General features: G+C 41.3%; 2 protein-coding genes across 3 annotated transcripts in view; both read right to left on the bottom strand.

Moving 5' to 3' along the window:
- Window positions 1-684: 684 nt before the first annotated feature.
- On the bottom strand, window positions 685-13,925 carry LAPTM4A (lysosomal protein transmembrane 4 alpha). 2 transcript variants are annotated; one of them, XM_064707765.1, is made up of 7 exons: window positions 13,717-13,925; window positions 7,058-7,178; window positions 4,917-4,993; window positions 4,699-4,821; window positions 3,465-3,560; window positions 1,990-2,088; window positions 685-1,463 (listed from the first exon to the last, which is right to left on the bottom strand). In XM_064707765.1, the coding sequence occupies exons 1-7, from the start codon at window positions 13,813-13,815 to the stop codon at window positions 1,389-1,391; spliced, it is 690 nt and encodes a 229-aa protein (XP_064563835.1). In that variant the 5' UTR covers window positions 13,816-13,925; the 3' UTR covers window positions 685-1,388. The 2 variants fall into 2 exon arrangements, with proteins under 2 accessions (XP_064563835.1, XP_064563836.1); XM_064707766.1 differs by having other exon boundaries at window positions 13,724-13,874.
- Window positions 13,926-22,017: 8,092 nt separating this feature from the next.
- Window positions 22,018-24,881, bottom strand: part of LOC135445136 (protein LYRIC-like) — a 49,119-nt gene continuing 46,255 nt past the window's right edge. Inside the window, exons 13-14 of the mRNA XM_064707172.1 lie at window positions 24,683-24,812; window positions 22,018-24,219 (exon numbers count right to left, since the gene is read on the bottom strand). Of these exons, the coding sequence (XP_064563242.1) occupies window positions 24,164-24,219; window positions 24,683-24,812 (186 nt within the window). The 3' untranslated portion in view covers window positions 22,018-24,163. The remainder of the gene's footprint in view (window positions 24,220-24,682; window positions 24,813-24,881) is intronic.

A 24,881-nucleotide genomic window follows, 5' to 3' on the forward strand; every position in this document is an offset into this window, starting at 1 on the left:
AACTACTGCTGGTAGCACAGCCCTAACAGAGCATTTTTAAATGTGTACAGTGATACATATTGAAAATACAGGAATAACCCCAGAAATTATATGCTGCAACAATCTGAATCCATTTTCCCAGAATTTGACACCAGGTAGCTCTTCTATTCCAAAGCAGTAAAGTGTTTTATTTCTTCAGCCATACTAAATCGTTAAATAATCTTTTACCTTTTTATAGCTCTTGCTACAAAAGAGGAAGAGTGCAAAGTTTTTTGTACCTTGGTTTTTTGGTTTGGTTTTTTTGTTGATTGTAGAAGAACATCACTAAGTTATGCCATATCTCCAACAACTCTGGACATTTTCCAGTGTAAATGTTGCAGTCCTACTGGGTGTCTGTCCTGCTTTTAATGCCTGAGCTGACCAGACATCAGATTTCCCCAAGGGCTAAGCCTCCAGTACAATTCCCTTTTCCCAGTTCATGGGTAAGTACTAATCAGACAAGGGGAAGTCATCCAAGTACTTGAAATGCAAAGGCTTTAACACAGGACTGTGTGTTGGAGAGAATCCAAGTTTTCCAGCCACATAAGGACTTCTACTGAAGCATGGATCAACCACTAAACCTGCAACTAAGTATGTTGGACTGTCTGCAGCACACTGAAGCACTTAAATGAAAAAGTCACTAAAAAGATCAGCCAACACTACAGGTAAACATTTTGTAAAAGATTTATTTAAGTATCATTTATCACAAAGAGGAAAATACATAGAAGATTAGAAGCATGCAACCATCTTCCACATTTCTGTTTATTTTTCTTGCATTCCCAGCTCGTTGTAATAGAACTCCTGTGCCACCCTCACTTGTTCCTCAAAAATACTGTTTCAAGACAAAGGATAACCAAAAAAACCACAATAAAAGGTAAGATAACATATGAGAAAAGTGCAAAGTAAAAAAGTCACATATATACCACATTCAAACCCTTCCCCTTCCAAAAAATGGATAAAGGCAAACTGTCATTTTGCTGCACGATCAGATTGTCTTTATGAACTACTTTACAAAAAATTAATATAAATTAAGGGCATAATCCTGCAGACACTTATAATCACAGCTAACTTCAATGAGAGTGGCTCAATTGGTATTATTAAAAGCCACAAGTTAGTCACATGCATAAGTTCTTGCAGGTGTAAGGCCCTAAGGCAATAAAATGTTTAAGAGCATTAGGGAGAACAAAAATTAAAGCAAATGAAATCACTCTCAGATGTGTGTTGCTTAGTAAGTTTATATCAAACATATTTTAAACAGAACAGTTTGCTCCTAAAGCCCTGAATATTTCTATTACTTAAGCAGTTTTGCAAGATTAAAAGACAAAACCCCCAGGAAGCTGGTACAGATGTTAATGAACATACAAATTGCTTCAGGCAGGTATGTAGGGAGGTGGAGGTTCCTTCTCAGGCATCTTCACTGCCATTTCATAGGTTGGCAGAACGTACTAAGGAGAAGACATTTTGAAGTGATTAATGCAGGCGATTTCAAATGGGAGGAAAAAAAAAAGAAAAAAGAGAACAAAAGCATACATGGCTCATCAGCAACTTAATCCTCTGTTGCAGGCAAAGTTATTTTAAGAATTTACTGCTGTTCCTAGTAAGCAAATGAGGAAGTGAAAGAAGGTGCAGGAGCAGTTTACTGCTCTGCTGAGCCTAACCCTTAGTCCTTTATTCCACACCCCACTGCATCTTGACTTTGCAAAGCAGCAAGGAAGGTTCGCACGGGTGCAATCAAAGCTTCCCTCTACCACAAGAAAAACATTCAAAGACTTCTCTCTAAAGACCCTCCTTTTAGATGCTCAGAATTTAGCTAAGAAATAACCCACCACAAAATTAGCTGCTTTATAATTTTTTATCTTTCCAGTCTTTCTTTAGAAAGCTGGACAAGGCTTGGAAACATACATGGATGCGGTGATTTTCTACTTCAAAATTAATGATACTGCTTCCTTTTATCTTAAAACAAGATTTTACCTGTGGAGGAGCTTCAAAAGCAGGGTACACAGCAATCTCTGGCAAATTTCTGCTGATGATGTATTTATAGCAGTTCCATACACAGTTAATGAGATATGCCTGAAAGAGAGATTTTTCTTTTAAACACCTCATAAGCATTGGCTGATTCAGAAATTAGATGTTGTATGACATTCCTATGATAAAGAGGAGCATACATCAACTTAGACAACACATATCTGAGGAATGGTTGCTATTTCACAGACCTGGCCACATACCTATGTTGCTCTCCATTCTGCATTCACAGTGACTCATAGAGGATGCACCACACAGTTTTTAGCAAAAGAATTCACAGATCCATTCAACTAATCTGTTTGCCTTAGCAGTGCTAATCAAATTAATCCCCAACTGGCTGATGCTTCTGTGGATCTCAGTCCAAGCCTGCCAGGAGGAGGAGGAGGAGAGGCCAACAGTAGAATCCCACTCATCCCCCAGTTAGCACTACAGCTCCAACTAACTGCCAGCGCTAAGGAGAGGGCTCAGACACACAACTGAGGCAGCAGGGAGAGGGTGGAGCAGTGAACCCTGAACTTCGAGTCAACACTGACGGCTGCAGAAAGAAACATTATCATGATATGATGAGGATTAGGGGTTTTTATTACTAATTTGTGTAACATTAACTTTTCCAAATCTCTCACTGACAAGTTAGCACTGGTGTACCTAAGGTACCAAATTTCCCAATCAATACACAAGTGCTACCTACTGTATTAGGCTTTCACTCTCCCCAGTTAAACATTCCTCTTGGAAAAAGTATAGAAAAATCAGTAAAATTATTTTTCATTATTTATTTTTTTCTTAAATGCAACCCGAATGCAATAAAGGAACAGTATCATGGTCAATGTATATTATAAATACATTTCTCTAATATGCTTTGTCCACACAAGAGTTTTTGTAACCCAAATGAATGCCTCATTATTTAGACCTTCAGAAAGAAACTGCTACTATCACCCTTCAGAAGGGAGGATGATCTAAAATTAACTTATATATTTCCTCATTCCATCATCTTCCTTCCAAAACTTGCATTCTGGTTTGTTAGGCACAGTGAGAGATTTCAAACATTTTGTTTAGTGAGAGATTTTAAACATTTTGTTTAGAAACTTGTATACATTAACTCAATATTATTTCACTACAAGCTTAATTACAAATATTAAAATTATCTCCACATAGACAAAAAGTCTTTTTGCATTCCTCCTTCCTACTTACGAAGGGCAGAGCACACCCCACTGCTCACAAAGTTAGCTGAAGACACCAGTACACAACAGATTAGACCTAAGTCATACTGGAACTGAACATCCCAACAATTGTGCTCAAAGAAGTTCTTACCTCAGCATTAAGAAAGCAGCTGAGTTCTGAATTCAGCATTGAGAATTAACTCAGATTGACACCATCTTAATATTTATTAACTCTTGCAACAGACACATGATTAAGTTTTAACTTACCTTTAAAATGATAAATAATACAAAGAACACCAGAACAATAAACAAGAGACAGCTGGAGTCCAAAGAAAGGAGATCCTCTTTGTAAGGAAAATCCGGCTAGTGAAAAAAAAACATGGGGGAAGGGAGAGAAACGGAAGAGATAAGAATGAACACTGCACAATCAAATATGATTAAAAAAATCCAAACTTCACACCAAATGAAACAAGCCCTTGTGTAAACTACTCCTCTGAAACAAAAAGTTCTATTTCTAATAAGTTTCCTCTTTATCCTCCCACAAAGCAGAGTATTTATCCTGCCTCTGTCCCACAAGAACAGATCACTACAGTACAGTCTGTGTCCCTAGTCACTTCATCAGTCTCATGCCAACACAGATTCTCCTTCACAGCTGCAGAACAGTGTTTGTACTCATGGTCCTCTACAACTTAATGACTTACTGTTAATTATATCCTGTCAATCCAACCTGTAACACACTGGTGTGCAGTGTAAGATGTCACCCCAAACCTGGGGGAGCAAAAACAGAACTTCTCCAAACCTGTCTCTCTTCCTTCCCTGACCACAGTAACAAAGCCTCTCTCAAACATCAATCTAAGATTTTATCTGTTTTAAAAAAGACTTGCTTTTAAACATCTACTTGAGCAAATCACAGCACCAGCCAGCCAGAGCTCACGGTCTGTCAATGCAGACACTACATTCTATGCATTGACTCTTCTTGCAGTTAAAACACAGGCAGTGTTAGTGAGAACTCCACTGCAATTTCCTTAGAAAGTGCTGCTGCAACTTGAGAAGAGACACACAGAATGTAAAAAGGAAAGCTCAGATTCCATGTGTAATGCTATGGGAACCCTTACCTATACTTCTCTTCCTGTCCCCTATCAGATAAGAGTCAACACATTTTTAATCTGCAGTAGCAAATTTGCCACTGAGCTCCACTGCTTAAAAGGCACAGTTAAGTGTGTTAAAGAACACACTTCCAAGGCAAATGTAGCCAACACAGTTTAAACCAGTAGCTCCCATCACAATACTTTCCTTACTCTCCCTGGCTTTCCTTTTAGGGAGGAATGACAACTTTAACTCTTCCACCTCTGATAAGCTACCATGCCCATAATAACCACCTATGGCTGCTGCAGGCTGAATTCCTTTTTCTTATGCAAAGGGAAGTGTAACTCAGTCACTGATCCAATAAAAACAAACTTTAATTTCAAATGTAAAATATCCATTTGAGCTGAATACTTACCAACTGATCCAGGTAATCTTTGATTCTGGGCAAGTAGGTTAGAGAGCTGATGGCAACCAGACAACTGAGCACAAAGTCAAAGAGTTGGTAACAGAAAAATGGTATCAGCCAGCCTACACGATGCTAAAAAATAGGAAAAAGGAGCAGCACATAAATTATTTAGTTAAAAAAAAAAATCAAGTAGCAACTCTAAAACCATGAATTATAAAAATACTTACAGCAATGGCACCATACACCATCATTGCGCTGATTGTGAACATGAGGAGGGAGATAGCAAACAGAACACAGGCATTTTCTGCATTAAAAAAACAAAAAACAAAAATCAGTAAGAATCAGTCATTTCCTGGAGTTGTCACACTGCAGCTGACAGGTACCCAAGCTCTGTCCATTACTACGATCTGTTCTCAATTGACTCATCCATGCCAACTACCAGCAGCAGAATAGAGTAATTCAGATCCTTCCTAACAAAAAAAGATCTGGTTCAAGAAAACCTACAACTGCTTGGAAAAATCCCTCTGCCTTAATCAAAAGCCTGACTAAAGCCCAGGAACACCAATTAGAAGCCTGACACAGTTTGACAGTAATGCACCATAATGATGCTGATTTGCAATACTGTGTCAGTGCTGAAAGTATGTCAGTGATTAACTTTACAACTGGACAGAATCTTAAGGGAAGCTAACACACTATCAACCTTTACACTTGAAAATGGTTTGGTTACATAATTTGGTCATTGGCAGTGGGAGCAGCACTGCTCCTTCAGTAACACTAAGGAAAACAGGAAATCACTGTGTGGAAGGTATCCCACTATTTACAAGAAAAAGCAGTTGAACAGAAACCAATTTGTAGCAAAATCCAGGACACTCATGGAAGCTGCATGATAAAGATTCTCCTTGCACATCACACTTACTGATTACAGAAGCAGAGCTGCTTTCCACTAGTTAGATTAAACTTGTTCTTTTTTAAACACAAAGAAACCAGCCTGAGAGTCTATGGACATGGTAAATAAATGGGTTTTAGCAGTATTGAAGCCAAAATTTTTTTGTTCTCCTGCTTGAAGATTATCTGAGAACCCTTTCTACTCTGCAATTCCTATCTACATACACAGATGGCATCAAGGAAGAGCTCCCCCATGTCTGAAATGTGTTGATCAGACACAAGTCTCAGCAATCACCAGCGAGTGTGGCTGTCTTCTGAGGAGTTATTACTCACAATATACACTAGTACAATAATACCTGTAAGGTTCTTTCACACACACAAAGCCTTCCAGCCCAGATCCCAAAATAAGGAATAAGAATTTTTAAGTAAAAAGCATGTGAGAGATTTTACACTAAAGAGTGAAGACAGCACCTTCAGCTTCAGAAACATCTTTCACTCATATAAGCTTAAGGCTACCAAGTACCCCAAGGGCCTTTACAGATCATATGACATTTTACAGACATCTGCTGTGATTTTACTTAATATCTTAGCCTCATGAAGAATTTGGTCCTTGCTCCCACTCCCATTTCATTAGTAGCAAATGTGGGTTACAGTCACAGGTCAGAACTGACAGATCCTCAACAATTAATCCAAAATGCTCAAAACTAGTTTTGTGCTGTTCTATTTACTTTGCTGAACCTGACCCTCCCTAAATTTTCATGTGATACAACAGACTGAGGTAGATTAGAAGTGCCATACTACACATTTCTGCACATTTAAAACCAAGAGAAGCAAAGCATATGCTCAAGTTCACAGATGCAATAATTAAAAAGCTTGACACCAATTACAGCTGTAAACATATACACTTAGTAGAAGAGTGAAAAGTGGGCATAATTCTGCTCATGGTGCTTTCTCTCATTTATTCTGCAGGTGAAACTTAGAGAAACACTTTGGTTTCACTCAAATACTTGGTATCCCAATTGTTCCTCTCTTCTTCAAAAGGTGTCATGGTTTTCTTCTCAGTAAATTACATGCAGGAGCTCTAAGGTATTTCCTAATCTATGAAGATGACCAAGAACTTTGAAGAAAAGTCTTTAAACTTGTTTTCTGCAGCTTGTTTTACTGAGTCAGCAAAGATAATTAATGTTTATGGAGAAAGCGAGTCAGATGTCCCACGCATACTTCAACACTCAAAGCATCAGAAGGCCAAGAAATCTCATCACTTAAGATGCTTGGGTATAAAATGAAGTTATAATAATAACCCATAAATCTTTCTTTTTATTCTTGTAGAAGAATTCAATCCCAGAATAAATGAAGAAAAATTCAGAAAACAAGATAACCATATTTATGAAAAGTCATATGCATATATTACAACCTGGTGTAAGACAAATCCATGGCAGTGCATGCTTTATATTCCCATGAGCCAGCAGAGCTCTAGACCTACCAGCCATTCTCTCGGAAGCATAGTAATTTCCAATGACTTCATACTGGATATCAACAGTTGGCACCATGTTTGGATGAGTCACTTCTACTGTCAACAAGATGCCCATCAGCAAGTTCACCACCTGAGAGAGATCACAGTTACCTCAAGGTTAATTACTTTGCAACAGCTGAGATGTTTTTTAATGACCACTAATAATCCTTTATTTCAGTTAAAAATAAACTCTTCTCTTTGCCTGTATGTGGAAGAAGAAGAAAAAAAAAGAGCCCAACTTACAGTTAAATTTCAAACTCATTTAATTAAATGACTACTAAACAACCCAAAGAGCATGGAGCACTTGCTAGGTTCAATGAATCACCACTGAATAACTCTGCAAATTGAGGGGATGGTAAGATTCCTAGGGATTCAAATAACATAATTAAGCTGACGCTGCCTGATGAATGTACAGGTTTGTGAACTGAAAAACTGGAAGCAGGTAAAAAAGGTCAGGAAGATAAAGGTACAGAATGAGGAATATTTTTAAAGAATTTCTGCTTTCTACAACAAATGGAGTTAATTTAACATAGCAATAAGTTACTGGGTTTCTACCACATTTCAGCCTTAATAAGCTAGAGAGATGCTCTTCCTCTGCTTCCCAGGTCACTTATTGAAACCTCACCTAATCAAAAAGGTCTACACAAGCACAGGGGAAGTTAAAAATTTCACACAAAGATCAATCCCCCACAGTGTGTGCTCGCCAGTCTTTCTCCTCCCTCACGCTGACACTTAAGACTCCTCCTGTTGCCCCATTTTGGTACACACCAGAAATGTCTTCAGTAAGAGCTCAAAGAATCAGAAGTAGCTGAAGTCTCTGTAAAATTGCCTTGACAGCATTTATAAGTACCCAAGGTTTACAGGGACATAGTTTCTGTTACTAGTATCTGGAGACACAAGCCAAAGGTTGCATAACACAAAAAAAACCCTCATTATGGTCTTTTCTAGCTGCAGACATTTTCCAATCAGTATTCAGTACTATCACCACCAGCAGCAGGATCCCTTCCAATTAGCCTCAAAATAAAAAGAAAACTGGTTTGTAGTTTCTAACAACTTAAGAATATTTGCCAGGTATTTCTTCTTTTATGGGCATGGTTCCAGAAGTCGATGATGGTGGCAAGTCTATGTACAATTACTGAGGATTTCAGAAAGCAAAAAAAAAAATCTCAATCTTGTAAAAATGTTGAGACTCACAGTTCCTATAACTTTTTTTCTCCTCTCATTGTTTTTATTATTTTTTTCTTCTTTTTCCCCTGAGGTTTACAGATAAATGGTGATAAGCTTGCTTGCACTTTCTGCTAAAAGAACCCTTCAGTGGAATTAAAGCTGGCAGTGCATTTCACTTTGTAGAAATGCAATCATCTCATCATGTATTACACAAATTTACTAGAATTTCCAGCTATTTTGAGCCACTTGTATTTCTATAAGGCATTTTATATAAAACATTGTAGCCAAAACAGCTGGCAGTGAAGAACACTGTTTAAACCATCAATATCTTTAGCCTAGAACTGCACTTATTTTCACCCTCACAGGATAATTCTTAAGGGGCAAACTGTCAAGTTGCTCACCTGCCTTGTTTTCAAATCTTATTTTGCTTCACTATTCATCAAAAATATGAAACACTTTCATCTCCCATCTGCTTCATCCCTCTGTACTCTGGCCTTCTGCTCTCAATGCTCTCTGCATTTTCAACCCTCTTTTTCCTCCTCTCAGTGAGTGAACTGGGAATGTTGGAAAATACCTTTCTGCACTGTACTTGTTTCAAAAAGTCTAAGTCAAGGTTCAAGTCTCTGGCAGCTGAAATATTGACCTCTACTTTATAAAGCACAAAAGTACACGTACAATTAACAACTAACTCATTTCTTGTTTATACATAGCCATGAGTTTGACTGCCATCATAGGCTGTCTGCCTCAGGATAAGGAGCAAGCAGCACCTGAATTACTATAGAAGTACTGAAGAACTTGAATGCCTCAGAATTTTGAGACAGTAATTCTCCATCTGTCACTTTCTTTTTTATTTTCACCTTATCTGTGGTCCTAATTCAGTGTACCGAAGTCTTTGGTAATTTCACTAGTTACTGAGTGTAGTTCTAAGTATTAAAGGTTTATTTTCTCAAGCTGAAATGGTATCCAAGTAAAACAGAAAATAAGAGTAATTCAAAATCCAGTCTATTAGAATCAATGAGACCAAATAAAAATAGTTACAAACCAAAACAAATCTAAACAAAAACAAACAACAAACCAAAACCGTGGCAAATTAACACCTCAGAGTTTCCAGTGCTCCATTACTACTGTTTACAAATCCATCACAACACTGAGCAATTAATTGAAACTCGTGTGTTAAACGTGATCAAGACTTACGGAGATAGAGCCTCTATTTTAACTACTTCCATTCTTTCCCAGAAGCTTGATAACAGCAAGACCACAAGGCTAGTTTCAAAATAATCAGTGTAACAAGCAGCAAGAATATGGTTTGGACCACAGAACATTGTTAGAGATTTTAAGTATATACTCACTGCAAATCAAATGTATGTCCACAAATGTCTACGTACAGAAGTCAGAAAAAATGTAACTCATGTATGCCTCAGTATAATATGAGGATTAAACCCATCACCATCTCCCCCTCAAAAAAAACAACAAAACAAACTCAAAAAACCCCAAGCAAGCACTCAGTGGATACTGCAGCACCCTAAAGCAGCACCTCAGAAATTTCAGCAGCCTCATTTTGTTTGTTTTTTTTTTTTTTTTGCTAAGAAATCAAAAATAGTAGTAAAAAAAGTCTACAAAATGCATAGTCAAGTTCTTATTTAAAAAATAATCCCATTAAGATGAAAATAACCTTAATTTAGTTTTGTAATAGTTTAAGGAGTGTATTTTACATTTTCATATCTGGGATAACTAAGTTTAATAGTTTGATGTAGCTTGTATCAAGATTCAAATAGCTGAAATTTCCAATTCTCAAGTAGAAAGTCATAATTTATTACACACTGGTAACAGAAATATTAGCATCCCCTATGATTAGAACTCTAAAGACTGTGGAACTCTTTAAGAAGTATTAGCTTTTTAATTAGTGAGTTTTATCTCTACAGTGTGCAATTTATGCCTCATCAGGTAAGTGCTTCAACTCTCTGGAGGCCCGAACATGAAGTCAAGTTTTCCCCAAGCACTCAGAGGGACTTGGGCAAAACCAAGAATTTCTACTTAGAATTTGCTTATATCCTTTCATGAGGGGAAAGAGGGAAATTCCCTTGCTACACTACACTCATTTTCCTTTCACTTTTCCAGTATTTTTTCCCTAGACATGTTTCCAAATGGGGAAAAGAAAAAAAAAAAACAAACAAGATGGAGATTCTGATTTGATTTATTAACATACTGAAATAGTAAAAACTGAAGAAGAGTAATTTTAACTAGGGTACTTCAGAGCCTCTAGCAGCACCAGTAGCAGACTGACAGAAGTGAGCCAGTGTAACGAGGCTCACGCAATTGCAGAGATCCCCCTCACGCTCCTGCTCAGCAGCAGCAATTGCATCGCTGCCTGCAGCCCTGAAGGCAGCAGCCCCTCCCTCCAGAACAATACTATCGGCTTCCACGCTGTTTACTGAACTCTGATCCCATTTCTGCCAGGGCAGTGTTCCTGCTTCCGGTCTCTGGAAAGTGCAGTGCCCAATATGAAACTTTACAGGAAGAAACAAACTTCAAAGCAACACGACTGCAATTATGGAGAGAGGAACAGGAGGTTTCTTTTTCCTTCCTACACAGAACAGCAGTGGGTGTTGCAGAGCTAACCAAGCTTTATCAGACCTGGAACCCAAGTACAATTCTGCCAGAAATGTTCTTAACTTGTCTTTTGGTAAATGCACTTTTATGTACTGATAAATACACTGTTATGTACTGATAGGTGCACAAACAGCAGCAGCACACAGACAGAACTGTGCTTGAGACACACTCTGCTCACACAGCATCAGCAGCAGACATTTTAGAAAGTAGTCCTGGTTCTCTCTGGACTTGCAGAAGCACACAGCAAGGACAGTGATAAAACTGTTCCAGTGAGGAGCAAAGTTAATTACAGGCATGATTTAAAAGTACACAAATAAACAAAGAATAGGAGAATGCCTAAAGAAATGGTTATGTAAAAAAAACACATGTATTAAGTAGAGAGAAGTCTTATCTTACTAAAACATCTGGAGTAGATTGCTGTGAGACTCCATTTTAAGTTTGATAGCAAATTCCTTCAGGACTGCACTGCACGAGAACACAGTTTATATAGTAAATAGCAAGATTTTCAGTAACATAAAACTATTCTTGAATGAAACATTCTCCCCCTCCAAAAAGCTACATCTTTCAAAAAACCCCAACAAAACCAAAACACACAAAATACAACAAAAAGCCCCACCAAACCCACAAACCAAAAAACACCACGCTACACATAAAGTTACTACTATTGGTCCCACTGCAACTTAAAAGCAGAGATTGCTTAATTGATTTAGAAATACTTCTCATAAGAACCTGAAAGACTAAGTTAGAGCTATTCTTAAATGGGGCATTAATTAACATGTCTAAAAAATCTGACATGTTCTGGACAATTTTTTAAAGCTTGGCAGAAAGCAATTAAATTTAACTTTCACTGTCAAAAGTGTATTTTACCTGCAAAAAAAAGTAATTTATATTTGAATGCTGATTTTGAAGCATTAGGGAAGACCACCATGTTATAACCTTTTCCAGCTCAAACAGACAGCTGTTGCCAGACTTTAAAGTTCTCACCCTTACCCAGGTGACAGCTGAGAACTGGATAAAAATATTCAACGCACGGCTTAACAAAGTGTTCGATAGACAAGGGTTTTTCTTAATAAAAACTCGCATCTCTAAAGCACTTTGCATGCCCCCTGCTACCTTGACCTCAGCTCTACTTTTCCCTGCAGCGACCGAGGCTGCGGTAACACGAGATCAAAGCCGGCTCCGTCCGCGCCCGGAGCCGCAGCCCCACGGGTGCCCGGGGCAGCCGCCACCGGCCCAGCACCCCGTGAGAGACAAGGAGGAGACGCCGCATCCAGGCAACGCGGGGACACAAGCACAGCACGAGAGGCGGAAACTGGATGCGCTACCAGGTCTGTGGCCACGGAAACATCCCCTGTCCCCCGCCCCAGCAAGCTCCTGGGCTTAGGGACACTCCGGCGAACAGGAATCGCAGCGCGGAAGGCAACGAGGTGCTTTTGTTCTGGAGCAAGGATCACCGTCCCCCTCGCTGTTCACGGTTTGTGCTTTTCCTTCAGGGACCAGAAGCACATTCTTGAACTCCATCCATCAGCACAGGCTGGTTTGCAGGTTTCCAAAAAGTTTGATTCTCAATACTACAATGGACCTTTTCCTTTGAAATGAACTAATAATGGAACTTAATCAGCACCAAGACTTTTGTCCAGTTTCATTTTAAAAGAGATACCTTTTCCCTAAACTTTCGTTACATTTCCAACGCCCTACCCCCCCTTTTCCTCAAGTCCTGTCTCTCCAGCCACTTTGTTTTGCCTGTACATTTTTTTTGCCAACTGAGGGACCAATCTGCATAAAAATAAAGGATCTCCCCATACTTGTTGAAAATAAACCATTAACTCCCCAAAATCAAACCCCCATGCCTCTAAGGGCAGTTTATGTGCATGGCTATTTCAAATATCAACACAAAAATTCAGCATTCTTTGTTTCTTACAATTCGGAGAAGGCCAAAGGAGAACACAGCTTTTGATTACAGCTTCAGGAGAAGAGAAAAGCTATGATGCAACTTTTGTAAACTATCCTCTCATTTTTACTGCCCACGAGGGTTAAGGGGAAGGAAGGATGAGGAAATTACTCCAATAAAGGGGAGTTCAGGCCCCCTTTAAGGGAACCAAGGGAAGTTAGGGCTCCAGGCCTTTAACTTGCTGCTACTGTTATCACTTTTCTACTTTGCCCTAGTTCAGAACTTTATTTCTAGCATTTCATCCGCACTACCACAGCTCTTCCTCGGAGAGAAAGCACTCACCAGTCAGAAAAAAGGAAGTGTTTAGGGAGACAAATTTGTTTCCACTGCTTTTCAATCACTGTTTCAGGAAGAGAATCTGGAACAACCAGGAACTTCCCTTGCCACAAAGCGGGGGACGACACTCATCTTCCTCTCAGAGGTTGCACATCATTCACGGGTACCTCACCTTATTCCCCTATTACACACCCCGATCTCCTCCCTTACACGCTCAGTACTGTATTAAAGTCTCAACCCCTCCACACCAAGAAAGAGAAGAGTAACACAATCTCTCTGAAACGCAGATTAAAACACTCTGAACTTTCTCTTCACTTTCTTTTTCCAAACACAACAAGGGAGGCTGCCGAGGAACAGCAGGACTTCGTTAGCCCGAAGGAGGCCTCGGGAAAGAAGAGGGACCCGAGTCCCGCCGAGTGACCCCAGGAAATCCCCGGGTGCAGCTTCCACCGACCGCCCTGGCACAGGGAAGGGCTGCCCGGGACGGGAGCGGGACGCGCGCTGTCCCTCAGAGCGGCCGCGCGGGCGCCGCTCCCCCGCCCCACCGAGCACCCCGCGCACGCGCGCAGAGCACGGCCCCCACCACCGCCCCTCCAGCCGCCGGCCGGCCGCCCTCGCCTCTCACCATGTACCAGGTGCCCAGGATGATGGTGCCGGTGCGCACATGGCAGCAGCCACAGCACCGGGTGCTGTAGAAGCGGTCACGACTCCGCTTGAACGTCATGGCGGCAGCGCGCAGCTCCAACCGCCGGACCCGCCACCCGCCTTCTCCAAGCAGTTCCCGACACCGAACACCGTAAAACCCCCGGCGCACGTCACCGCCGCCCTGACCAATCAACCGCCGAGAGAGTGTCGTGGGACGGGCCTTTGTTGCCACGGTGACAGGTGATTGACAGCACCGCTGACCAATCACAGTAGCTCTGGTACGCTCCGCATTCACCTGCGGCGGCGGGGGCCGCACCTGAGGTGGGGGTGGTGCTCTTTCCGCCATGTTGGGCTTTGCCCGCCTCTGCCGCCGGCCCTCAGGGGGGTCTGGCGGGGAAAAGTCATGCGCTGCCCCGCTCTGCTCGCCTGGCGCACGGGGAGCAGCTCGCCGGGCGTTCGGAGAGCCGGAGCTTGGCAGCCGGGGAGGCAGCGAAAAACCTGTGGGGAAAGCTGCGTTGTCTAGAGACGTTCCCGTGTGCTTAGCGCGGGTGAGAGGCGGCTCGAATTCTCAGTTCTGAGCCCCCGAGTTCAGGAGGGACATGGAAGTTGTAGAGAATGTCTAGAGAAGGGCAACAGAGCTGGTGAAGCGGCTGGAGCAGAAGGAGGAGCGGCTTAGGGTGTTTTGCCTGGAGAAAAGAAAGCTCAGAGAGAATCTTACCGCTCTGTACAACTCCTGAAAGGAGGCTGTAGCCAGGGGGGATCGGCCTGTTCTGCCCCTTACCAGGCAGCTGGGAACAGCGTTAGAGGACACGGCCTCAAGCTGCGGCAGGGAGGTTTAGACTGGACATCAGGAGGAATTTCTTCACTGAAAGGGTGATTAGATGTTGGAACAGAAGTCAGTGTTCCTGGAGGAGTTTAAAGAAAGGCTGGACGTGGCACTTAGTGCCATGGCCTGTTTGACATGGTGTTAGGTCATGGTTTGGATTCGATGATCTCACAGGTCTTTTCCAACCTAATTGACTTTGTGATTATGCACAGCCCTTAATTCTAATATAGTAATGAGTAAGTAATGTCTCCTGATGTCCTGATTCTAGCTGGGGCAATGTTAACTTTTGCAGGTGCCAAGAGGGAGCATGGCTCATATGTGGAGGTTATTCTGTCCCAGCTCACGTCATTGATCATTGCCAGGAGCAGGCGAAAAGGGGTTTTTTCCTATGGAGAAAACGTGGAGGAGGGAGCCGACTGGTATTGTGTATTGCGAGCAGGGACAGGTTTCTTATCTCTTTGATTTTCCCACTATGTTGTTGTGCCTCTAATTCTCAACTCCATCCCAACGCAGCGGCAAAGATGAGGGGAAGGGGGAGTGAGAGAGCAGTGCGTGGCTCGGGAAGGTCTCAGTGGGGGTCCTGAACTGGGAAGTACCATTATTAAGCCATGACATCTGGGGAGAGCATGCAGAGGTCTGCTTTGAGGTACTGCCAACATCCCCCGGCTTTCGCTGAATTTTGCTGCTGAAGGTTTAGCTCACATGAACCGTTTTGCTGTTCTTTTAATTCCTTGGATTAAAGGAATTTTAAAAAATTATATTAAGACTGTGTTACATGCTAAGAGGATATGTCATTAGAGGGAAAACAGAAGAGGTGAAATTTAGTCCGCAGACGAGCTTTACTTTGTTGGTGACCCCAAGTCCTACTCAAGCCCCTGTTGGTGAGTGGGTAATGGAAACGCTTCATTAGTTCCACTGAAACGAGTGGGTGCTGCACTTTTGAGTGTGTTACGTAGAAATAATGTGTGTAAATCCAAGTGCTGTGTTCATCTGTGTTGGTGAGTGGGTAATGGAAACGCTTCATTAGTTCCACTGAAACGAGTGGGTGCTGCACTTTTGAGTGTGTTACGTAGAAATAATGTGTGTAAATCCAAGTGCTGTGTTCATCTGTGTATGTGATAAGTTTCACCATCACTTAGACACACAGTCTCCTGTTCCCACATGGAGCACGACCTATAAACTTCCCCTGACCTGATAGTTTCTGGAGACCTGATGATGCAGAAGTGCACAAAGTTTATTTAACCTTCTGCTTGCAGCTGCAAGTATTTCTTTCTTGGCAGTGCACAGTCTGAGACACAGAACCATAAATATTTCCTGTGCCTATATACACCAAGATGTGTGTCAGTATTGAGTTTTTTCACTTTGAACAATGAGAAGGTAATGGGGGTGACAGTGGTTGTCCTTTTGATACATTCCAGATTGTACAATTAACACATTTTATTGCTTTAGCTGCCTAGTCTGTTTTTAATGTAAGCTGTTGCTGAGTTGTTTGAAATTATTTACTTAAGGGCTTTAAAAGTGACCTTTTTATTTTAAATCCCCAGAGTTCCATAGTTGGTGTTTTTCTTCCTTAGGGCATATTTCATTTTTGAATAAACATGTTGTAAGTGCTGCTAAGATGGCTGTAATGATCCTCTTACAAACTACTGTTTGTTTCTTTAGTGCTATGATGTTCTCAGCCCTGTGCACAAATGCATAATTATCAACACTCTGATTTAATGTAGCAAGAAGGGACTAATTTTAATCAATATACACGTGTCCATGTAAAAAAAAATGGAAAAAAGAATGTGCATTTTGTTGTAATCAGTCATTTAAAAAATCGTTTTTCTCACAGATGGCACTTTGGGAAGCCTAAGCCAACCATTCCTGCTGCATGCATGCCTGAATTGATTGCATTGTTCTGCGGAGCTGAGAGATTCTCCTTCCTGTTGGTCTGTCCCTGTGTGAAGCAGGACTTCACAGGATTAGAATGAGCCAGAAATTAAAGGAGGAGCCCCTCCCTCAAGTTTGGACATCCACTTGGAAACCTTTAGATCCCACTCCCACTTCAAGCGATTTGTGAGGGCAAGTGTTCCAGCTAAGAGCTTGCAGTTGGACACTGCCTTCGCTAAGATCAAGCTCTCCTCAGGCTCAGATTGTCAGGGCTATTTTCATGAGATGAAAGAAATCTTAATTAAGTGTTCATATCTTTGTCAGCCAGACTCAGAATAAAAATTGATGTGATTCCCTTGAGCTTCACTGCTTGTTATACTCTGCAAACGCTGCTTGTTATACTCAGCAACAAAGATACTGGGAAGAATAATGTGAATCTCATTTAACATCACAAAGAAGCTTTCCACAGCAGGAAAAGCTGATGTGCAACTATTGAATTTGCATAAAAAAACCCTCTCCACTTTCTCCTCCCTAAAAAAAAAAAAAAAGGAAAAGAACGATTTAAAGAGAATGATGGCATTGTTTCTTGCACTTAAGGGAAGAGGTGATAGGGTAATGATTTTAGTCCTACCCTCTGTGAAAGATTCCAGTTCTTCCTTGCCACAAGCGGCCCAGATGACCTCAGGCAAGAGACTTCCTTCTCGCTGAGCCTTAATTCTCTCCTTTTTGCTAGTTCAAAGAGGATTTCTGAGGCTAAATGTATTAAAAACTCTGGGCTCAGCTTACAGTCATGACAGACCGAGCAAACTCTCAGAGAATCAGCGAGTACTAGTGGTAAAACTTCCTCACATGCACCCCATGCCATGCAGGACCAAAGCATCCACAGCAGTAAGAGCAGGAAGCCATACACGGATCTGCAAGTCAGAAGCAGCTGCAAAAGAATGCTTGGGATTCCTTTACCAGCACGACGTTTTAACTCCTTCCCTCTCAGCAGGTAGGGAGGGTTTGATATCGAGGTGTTCCTCATTAGCCAAACTAGTCGGGATTTCAAAGCCCATGTCTAGACAGGAGATTTGCACTTCTGTCTTGAGAGAGCCTGACAATGTTTTACCAAACACAAATTAGTTTTGGATAATCAGATTTTAATAAGGTGACAGCAAAACAGCTAGGATCAGGTAAATGAGAGACCAGGCTTCAACTTCTTCCAAAATTTCAAGTCCTGCACTTGCAAGATGTCAAAACAATGCAGCACTAAGACTGTTTTCTGCTAATTTTTGTAATACCGTATTTTCTCTCTTGTGCTGTTCTTATGCCTGTCCTTGGCTAGAAGATGGTGGTTGAATGCTGTAACCACACACTGAACTATAGCCAGGATGGCAATATTTTGAAAAACAAGGTGCTGTTCTGCTTCAGCATTTGCTGTGTTGTGTGAATGGAAATCTACAGACTCTGAACTGATAATCATATGCAATGTCAGGCAGAGTTCATATCACTATAGAGTGAAAATATTGTCCTGATGGGGGCTGAGAAACAGAGGCACAGTGAGATGGACTGAGCTGACCAACACCACTACAGGTCAGTCAAAGTTAGAGGAACATCTTGTCCATTGGCTTCTTTGCCAGGAGATAAAAGGTGCAGTGCAGGACATGTTGGAGCTCCTCCATCCCAAGTGGAGGGCACTTGAGTATGAGGGCAGGAACAAGCTACTGCTATTTTAAATTTTTTTTTCTTATAACCTTATGCATGTGCCTGCTACTCTGCATTCTAAAACTAAAAACAAAACAAAAACAAACAAACAAAAACAAAAAAAAAAACCAAACACAAAAAAAAACCCAAGAAAAAAAGAGAGAAATTTTTAGTTAGCTCTCAGATTCGGTTATTTTCCATGCGGAACAAACATTTTTAGACAAAAAAAAAAAAAGAAAGTTTTTCCACATCACAGAGAAAACAGTATCTTTACATAGAAACTGCAATATAAAGTATACTGTATCCCTTTAGCAGAATTTAGAAAAATCTATAGAACTGGTGCAGAAGGTGTGAAAAATACCCAGGCTGAAAGTATGGATTGACTTTTTGCTTCCTTAAAAAAGGAGAAGAATGTACTAGAGTAAAAGCAATGCATTAACATATCAATGAGAGGAAAAAAACCTTCATATAAATTAGTCAGGGAGAAGCTTTCCTGTTGGTGACTCATACAGTGAAATCACAGATATCCTGAAGTCAGCATTAACAAATTTTACCAACTTTTTCTCCAAGATGAATTTTGTAGGAAAACAGCCTAATTTGGAAGATCAGTGGTTTCTTGTAAAAAGGACTAGAAAGTAATAAGAATGTATCACAGTGAGTTTTGTGATTATTGAATTTTACTCTTGTTTACCGAATTAATCAACTTCATTTTGGGATTCCTAATGTAATGTTCCAAGCTTCTGTACTATTTGTTCTAGTTGGTTGCGTTAACAATATGAATTATCTTTTACCAGTATGAGTCAGTTTAACTCAGTTCCAAACCTTTTAAACTCATAACAGATGGGTCAGAAAGTCAGGGTTAGAAAATAAGCTAAAATATGACAGCATGATATAAAGTTTCTCCAAACCCAGGGCTGTTTATGGGTTACTCACTGTATGCTCAGATTTTCTTAAAAAATCTTAAACACTGAATAAAAATTCTTCATTTAGAGAATCAAAATATTCAAAACTAAAAGAGCTGTGTTTCATTTATAGCAACCTCCACACAGTTGAGGAGCTATGAAAATATCTAAAAATAACATGATCTAAAATGGTACTTGCAATATCTCAGTGCTTTCATGTGAACAACAGTGAGCACTGGAAATGGAAAATCTCCTGTACTCACTGGCAGCCTCCCCCTTCCAGCCTCAGCCTGGACTTGCCCCTCCATGAATCCTGGCAGGGTGAGCAGGAGGAGCCTGAGCACCTGAACACTGCCTCCTCAGGGAAGCAGGGAGTCACCCCCTCATGGCTGTGACTTCTTCACACGTGTGCTCCTTGCCTGGCTTTGCAGCTGGGGACACCAGCAGGTGTCCAGGAGGAACACTGAGGCAGGAGACTGGTGCTGCCAGAAGAACTCGATGAAGCTGTTTACACAGAACCACCACGAAAGGAAAATTGTATGTACAAAAAGAATCAAAATCTGAGAGAAAACAGTGTTTGCCAAATTTCTGCTATTCTCTTGGCGGGATGACACAGGCCAGCAGGTGTCCAGGACGAACACTGTGGCAGGAGACTGGTGCTGCCAGACGAGCTCGATGAAGCCGTTTAGCGCGAGTCCCTGCGAGGTGTGCTGCACAGAACCACCACCAAAGGAAAATCGTGCGTACAAAGAGAATCAAAGTTTGATAGAAAATAGTGTTTGCCAAATTTCCGATATTCCCTTGGTGGGATGACACAGGGGTCAATTTTACAGTGGCCTTTTCCCCAGAAGACACAGAGTCGTTTCTGAGATCAATGCATTACAGTGTCTGTTCTGTCAGTATGGGAGGATCTTTCCTTTGCAAGAGCACCTGCAGGGCTGAATGTCAGGGATGGCACATGCTAGAAAGTTCATTTTACCTTGAAAAGATCTCTGGGCCTTGGTCTCATTCAGTACAATCAAAGAAGGACAAGGTTTCCTATATCTGATTTTTATGGCCCATGACTTAAAAACCCTCTCTCACAACATCCAGCTACCCTTAGAAAATACTCAGCACTACAGAGTAGCCCATATTGTACGCATAGTAAAGAAATTATTTCCTGCCAGGCAATTAGCATGTCTACCTGCTAGTCAGCTTGTGCACATGTTGGCTGTGCCACCGATCTCCACATTGGGTGGGACCTTGATAATTATAGGCAATTACAGTTATGGATAATTATGGAACAGCAGGCCAAATTCCTCTCTATGGTTGCCTGTCTTTACCCTGGCAGTGTTACACCATGGTTTGAGTGTGAAACTTCGGCCTCTACATCTGCATCCTGCTGTCTGCCTGCAAGTAAACACAACTTTGTAGGTCAGGAGCTTGTCAGTTACATAATCAGCCACATCTTAATGCCTATGGATTTATCGCATCTGGACATGGCTCTTTTATTAGGGATATAGCCAATCTTCCCCCTTCAAGAGCTGCCCACAAGAAAGAGCATCATTAGAAAAATAGAGCAGACTGAGTTTAAGAGAAAGTGTAAACTTAAAGCCATGCATTTCATCATTTACAGCTGCTGCTGCAACAATTAATTGCTTGCCCTTAACGAGATCATAGATGTTTGCCAGCCACACTTCATCCCACATCCCACACTGTGGCTGCACCAGAGGCTCGATTTCCAGCTGCTAGGCCATTTGCAGGCATGTGGAGAGCTTTTGGCTGTTCCTAAGGCAAGTGCCCCTCAAGCAGCTAATGAATTGCTGAGGGAAAATGCAGGGAGTGCCAGCTGGACCTGACCCATGAACTGGCAATTAGACTACACTGAGTTATTGAATGACCAGAGAGAGCTACTCTCTATTTACTCTTCTAAGGAATAACATTCAGTAATAGCTCAAGCAGTGCTTCAGCATGTTGGGGGGATGTTGAATCTTCTGTCTGAAGATTTTCAATAGTCTCCAGCTAGCAAAGATCAGAGACTGGGAGAATGCACACATCCAGCACACCCAGTTAAGCCTCCTGAAGCCAGGAGCAGCAGAGCAGGCTGATGATCTGCACAACCTCTGTCCTAAAAGCACAGAAACCAGGGATTCACCTGAACATGTGGTGATGAAGGGGAGTTTCTTCAGGAACTCAAAGCTTGTCTGATTTTCAAAGCAACTGCAGAGACCATTTATTAAGCTGTATGATGGTTTTTCAGCCTCTGACAAATGGGAAGTGAAAGAATGGAAGTTGACAGAGTTGCTTAGAGCTTTGTGATCTGATTTGGTTGTTTTTGTAAATTCAGTTCTCTCACTCTGCATCCCTGGGAGCCTGTGCAGCAGCACTGCTGGAGGACGTGGTACAGGAAGACTCCAGGCACTGCCACAGCCATATCAAACAAGCAACAACCAACATACCCTTTCCTAACTGCTGACAAAAGAGATTAATCACACAGCCATGCTGTACATTGCTACCTAATTTACCCTGAAAGGTGCTTTTCAATTATTTAGGAAAGCCTATGATCAAGAACATTTAGCTGTAGAAGTGTATTCTTTTTTGCCTACATTAGAGAGTGATATTAAATAATGTGCTGCTGTAAACTATTGAGCCCATCTCTCTATTACTGTGATGAGTTCCCAGGGGTGAAACAGTGAAGTCAGAAGGAAAATGCAACCTTCAGACACCACTGAAGTCAGGAAGAGGGGTACTGAAGAATTTCACACAAAAACAGTAATATCATTTGTGCTGCTTGTCATCAGCACCTCAGTCAGCTTGTCAGCATTATAAGTCTGGATTGTTATTTCATCCCAACAACAACAGAGTGTCACTAGGATTTCCTAAACATTGAAGAGGAAGGAAATCTCTTAAAAAAATTATAGTACCTCAAAAAAGCTTGAAAATTGAATGGTTCTAGCAAAAAACACGTGCTCTTACTCAAACACATACAAAAATAAAATACCTCATGAGTGTTGGGCTTTGGACAAAAGTTTTAATGTTTTATTACAAAAACAGTGGCATTTTAAATACTGAAAAATGTTGAAATAAAGCATAATTACAAAGACATCAAAACGTTTACAAGCAGATATAGAGGAAAAAAAAGCAGAAGAAATCTGTAGTCCATCAAGAGCTTCTCTTTATCTCTTTTTTTTCTTTCTTTCTTTTTTAGATGACAGTGCTTCAATGCTAAGCAAAGGCCATGGGCAACATCCTGGCCCCAATGAGGCCAATGAATGTTTTCCATTGGCTTCAGAGATAGCAGAACTTTGTTCATTACCCACATACTCATTACTACATCTTCTAAATCCTTGAACTTGCTGTACCTGTTCCTCCAGCAAGGCCGTGTATTTTCTTGTTATGCATCTATTCCAAACCAGTTACTTTCCCCATAAAAGCTCTTTGGTCTGTTCAGTCCATTCATGAACTGCCAATATTTCGCCTACACTGAGACACAAACACCAAGATGTGCAGATCCTAGACAGTGGGCTGTTAACTGGCATAAGTTAAGATTACCCCTCCCTTGCCTTCTGAAACAACCCTACTGTGCTAAATTTTAGGGCACACAGTACAGCTAACTACCCCAAAAATCACAGCACAAGAGTGATTCAACATATAGTAGCTTCAACATATAGTAGCTAAACTCTAAACACAAATACATTGCTGCAGTTAATTGCTTCTTTGAAGGGTACAGCCAATCTGACAGCTATGCAACAGATGAAGGCCATCAGGGAAAAGTGTTGAGCTGCAAGTAAAGCTTAGACAAGCTGGGATTGGGGATCAGGGATGCAATGGCAGAAGCACAGCTCTCCTCTGGCTCCATGATGCAAACAGGAGTGCAGCTGTGGCAGTGTAAAGCCACGGACATCCCTGGTTATTCACTGTCCTAGTGAAGAGTTTCACAGCATCAGCCCAAAGCCTACAAATGTGCACACATTTAACATGCATTAGTAACTGTCCCCCACCATCTCCAAAGGCACAGAGTCAAATGCAGATGGAGATTTGAGAAAAACGATCTCATCCTTTGAGGCAGCACTTCTGGGATGGGTCAGGCACAGTCTCTGGACTGTCTACCAGCTACAGAAGACCCCCCAGCTACCACCAAAGCTGCAGCTCCTCTGGGGATAAAGGGCTTCTGCTTTTAGTGGTGTCAGTTCAGCATTGCTTATAAACCATAGTATTCTATTGTAACACATTCTCCTCCATACTATGAGCCCTCTGACAAGGAGAAATACACACCCTTCAATAAATACTAAACTGACTTAAAAACTTCATTCACAAATTTAGTTTATATTAGAATATTCAAGTGACAAAATGATAAAAAACTTCCAAACATCAGATTAAGAAAAATTATTTTTAAAAGTTACCTCAGCCTACTATAAGTACAAATGCAACATGCTTTGGACATACAGACTTTAAACTTTAGCCCACCATGAAATCCAGGGGAAAAAATGGGTTTAGACCATCTTTCCAAACAAGTTAAAAACCTCCTTTAGAAATGTTCTGTGAGGAGCAAACTAGTCTGATGTGGGGTAAAAAGTATAAATATGGCAAGGTAAGAGGCAAAAGTCTGACAAATAGCAGCCACCAAGGATTTAAAAGAGTTAGGAAGTTGGAGAATGATCCATGTTATTCTCCCTTTGTTTCTGAACAGTGCTTCCTTCTGTACATTACTAGCCTGTCGATGAGCACTTCTGCAGAAATGCCAGGGGAGACCAGACTAGCTGGGGGATCCTCCATGGGACCAAAGTACAATCACAGTCAGGTACAGCCCCACTATTTCTACAATGGCATAGAACACTACAAGTTGACAAACAACGTGACAGCAAAAAACTGAAAGGACTTAATGCAACCAGTCAAACCCCATTCAACAGCTTTTGATCAAGGGCAGCAGCTTGCAATGAACTCTGTTTCAAAACCACCTCCTGTGCACAGCCTGCTCCCTCTCTCCTCTCTCACACACTCACGCTCTCTGGCTCACTGCTCCTCTTCTCTTTCTCTCGCTGGGAGGTCTCCCAGAGCCTCTCTTTGCCTGGGGCTCAGCGGCATCGCAGAAAGCAGAATCCTTGCAGCTCATTGGCATGTCTGCCCCATCAGGTTGGCACTCTGGCAGCTACACAGCTCCCTCAAGTCTCTTTCTTCATTTTCTTCCTCTTCCTCCTCTCCTTTTTTCCAGGTACACCTGCCATACAAACAACAGGGACAATGCACAAACCTTCCACATGCAATTGCATCTCTGAGAACTGTTGGCTTTTTGCCTGATGAAGAGGATTTAAAGGTTTTTAGGTGTGTTTTACAAGGGCCACCTACTTTCTAGGGTAATTCAAAATCATGGGGAGGACTCAGTGTTTTTAAGTGGGCTCTGACTCATTCATATTTGCTTCTGTTTCATGTTGAAAAGAGCTGTGCAAAAATTACAGTCACTAAATGCAATAGTAGCTTTTTTTTTGCTCAGTAACTCTGAGAAAAACAGCAACAAGTATTTGTCAGAATAGCCTCTGAGTAATACAGAGCCTCTCAAAGAATTAAAATATGCAGCTAAAGGAGAAGCATTTCACATATTCACTTAAAAATACATTTGTGAATACTTCTTAGATTACACATTATTCTGAAAATTCATCAGATGTGCAAAAACAATCACTTACCATTATTGGGTGAATTATTAACAATGTCCAAGGATTTTTCGAAGGAAGCACTGACTGCATCACTGCTATCTCTTGTAGATATCAAGTCCCTGGGGCCGTCTTCCATTCTTGTTTGCAAACCTTGCTGGGGCTTAATTGAAACAATATGCTTCACTAAGCATATGAGTTAAACGAAGCATATGCAAGTACAAAATATGAG

The sequence above is a fragment of the Zonotrichia leucophrys genome, chromosome 3 (genome assembly GCF_028769735.1).
Source record: "Zonotrichia leucophrys gambelii isolate GWCS_2022_RI chromosome 3, RI_Zleu_2.0, whole genome shotgun sequence".
Lineage (NCBI taxonomy): Eukaryota > Metazoa > Chordata > Aves > Passeriformes > Passerellidae > Zonotrichia > Zonotrichia leucophrys.

Excerpts from the sequence above, each read along its gene's own strand:
- LAPTM4A (XM_064707765.1), bottom strand. The coding sequence starts at position 13,815 with ATGACGTTCAAGCGGAGTCGTGACCGCTTCTACAGCACCCGGTGCTGT. Across the intron at positions 7,179-13,716 it reads TCCTGGGCACCTGGTACATG|GTGGTGAACTTGCTGATGGG; the intron begins GTGAGAGGCGAG and ends GATCTCTCTCAG. Across the intron at positions 4,822-4,916 it reads TGGTGTATGGTGCCATTGCT|CATCGTGTAGGCTGGCTGAT; the intron begins GTAAGTATTTTT and ends CCTATTTTTTAG.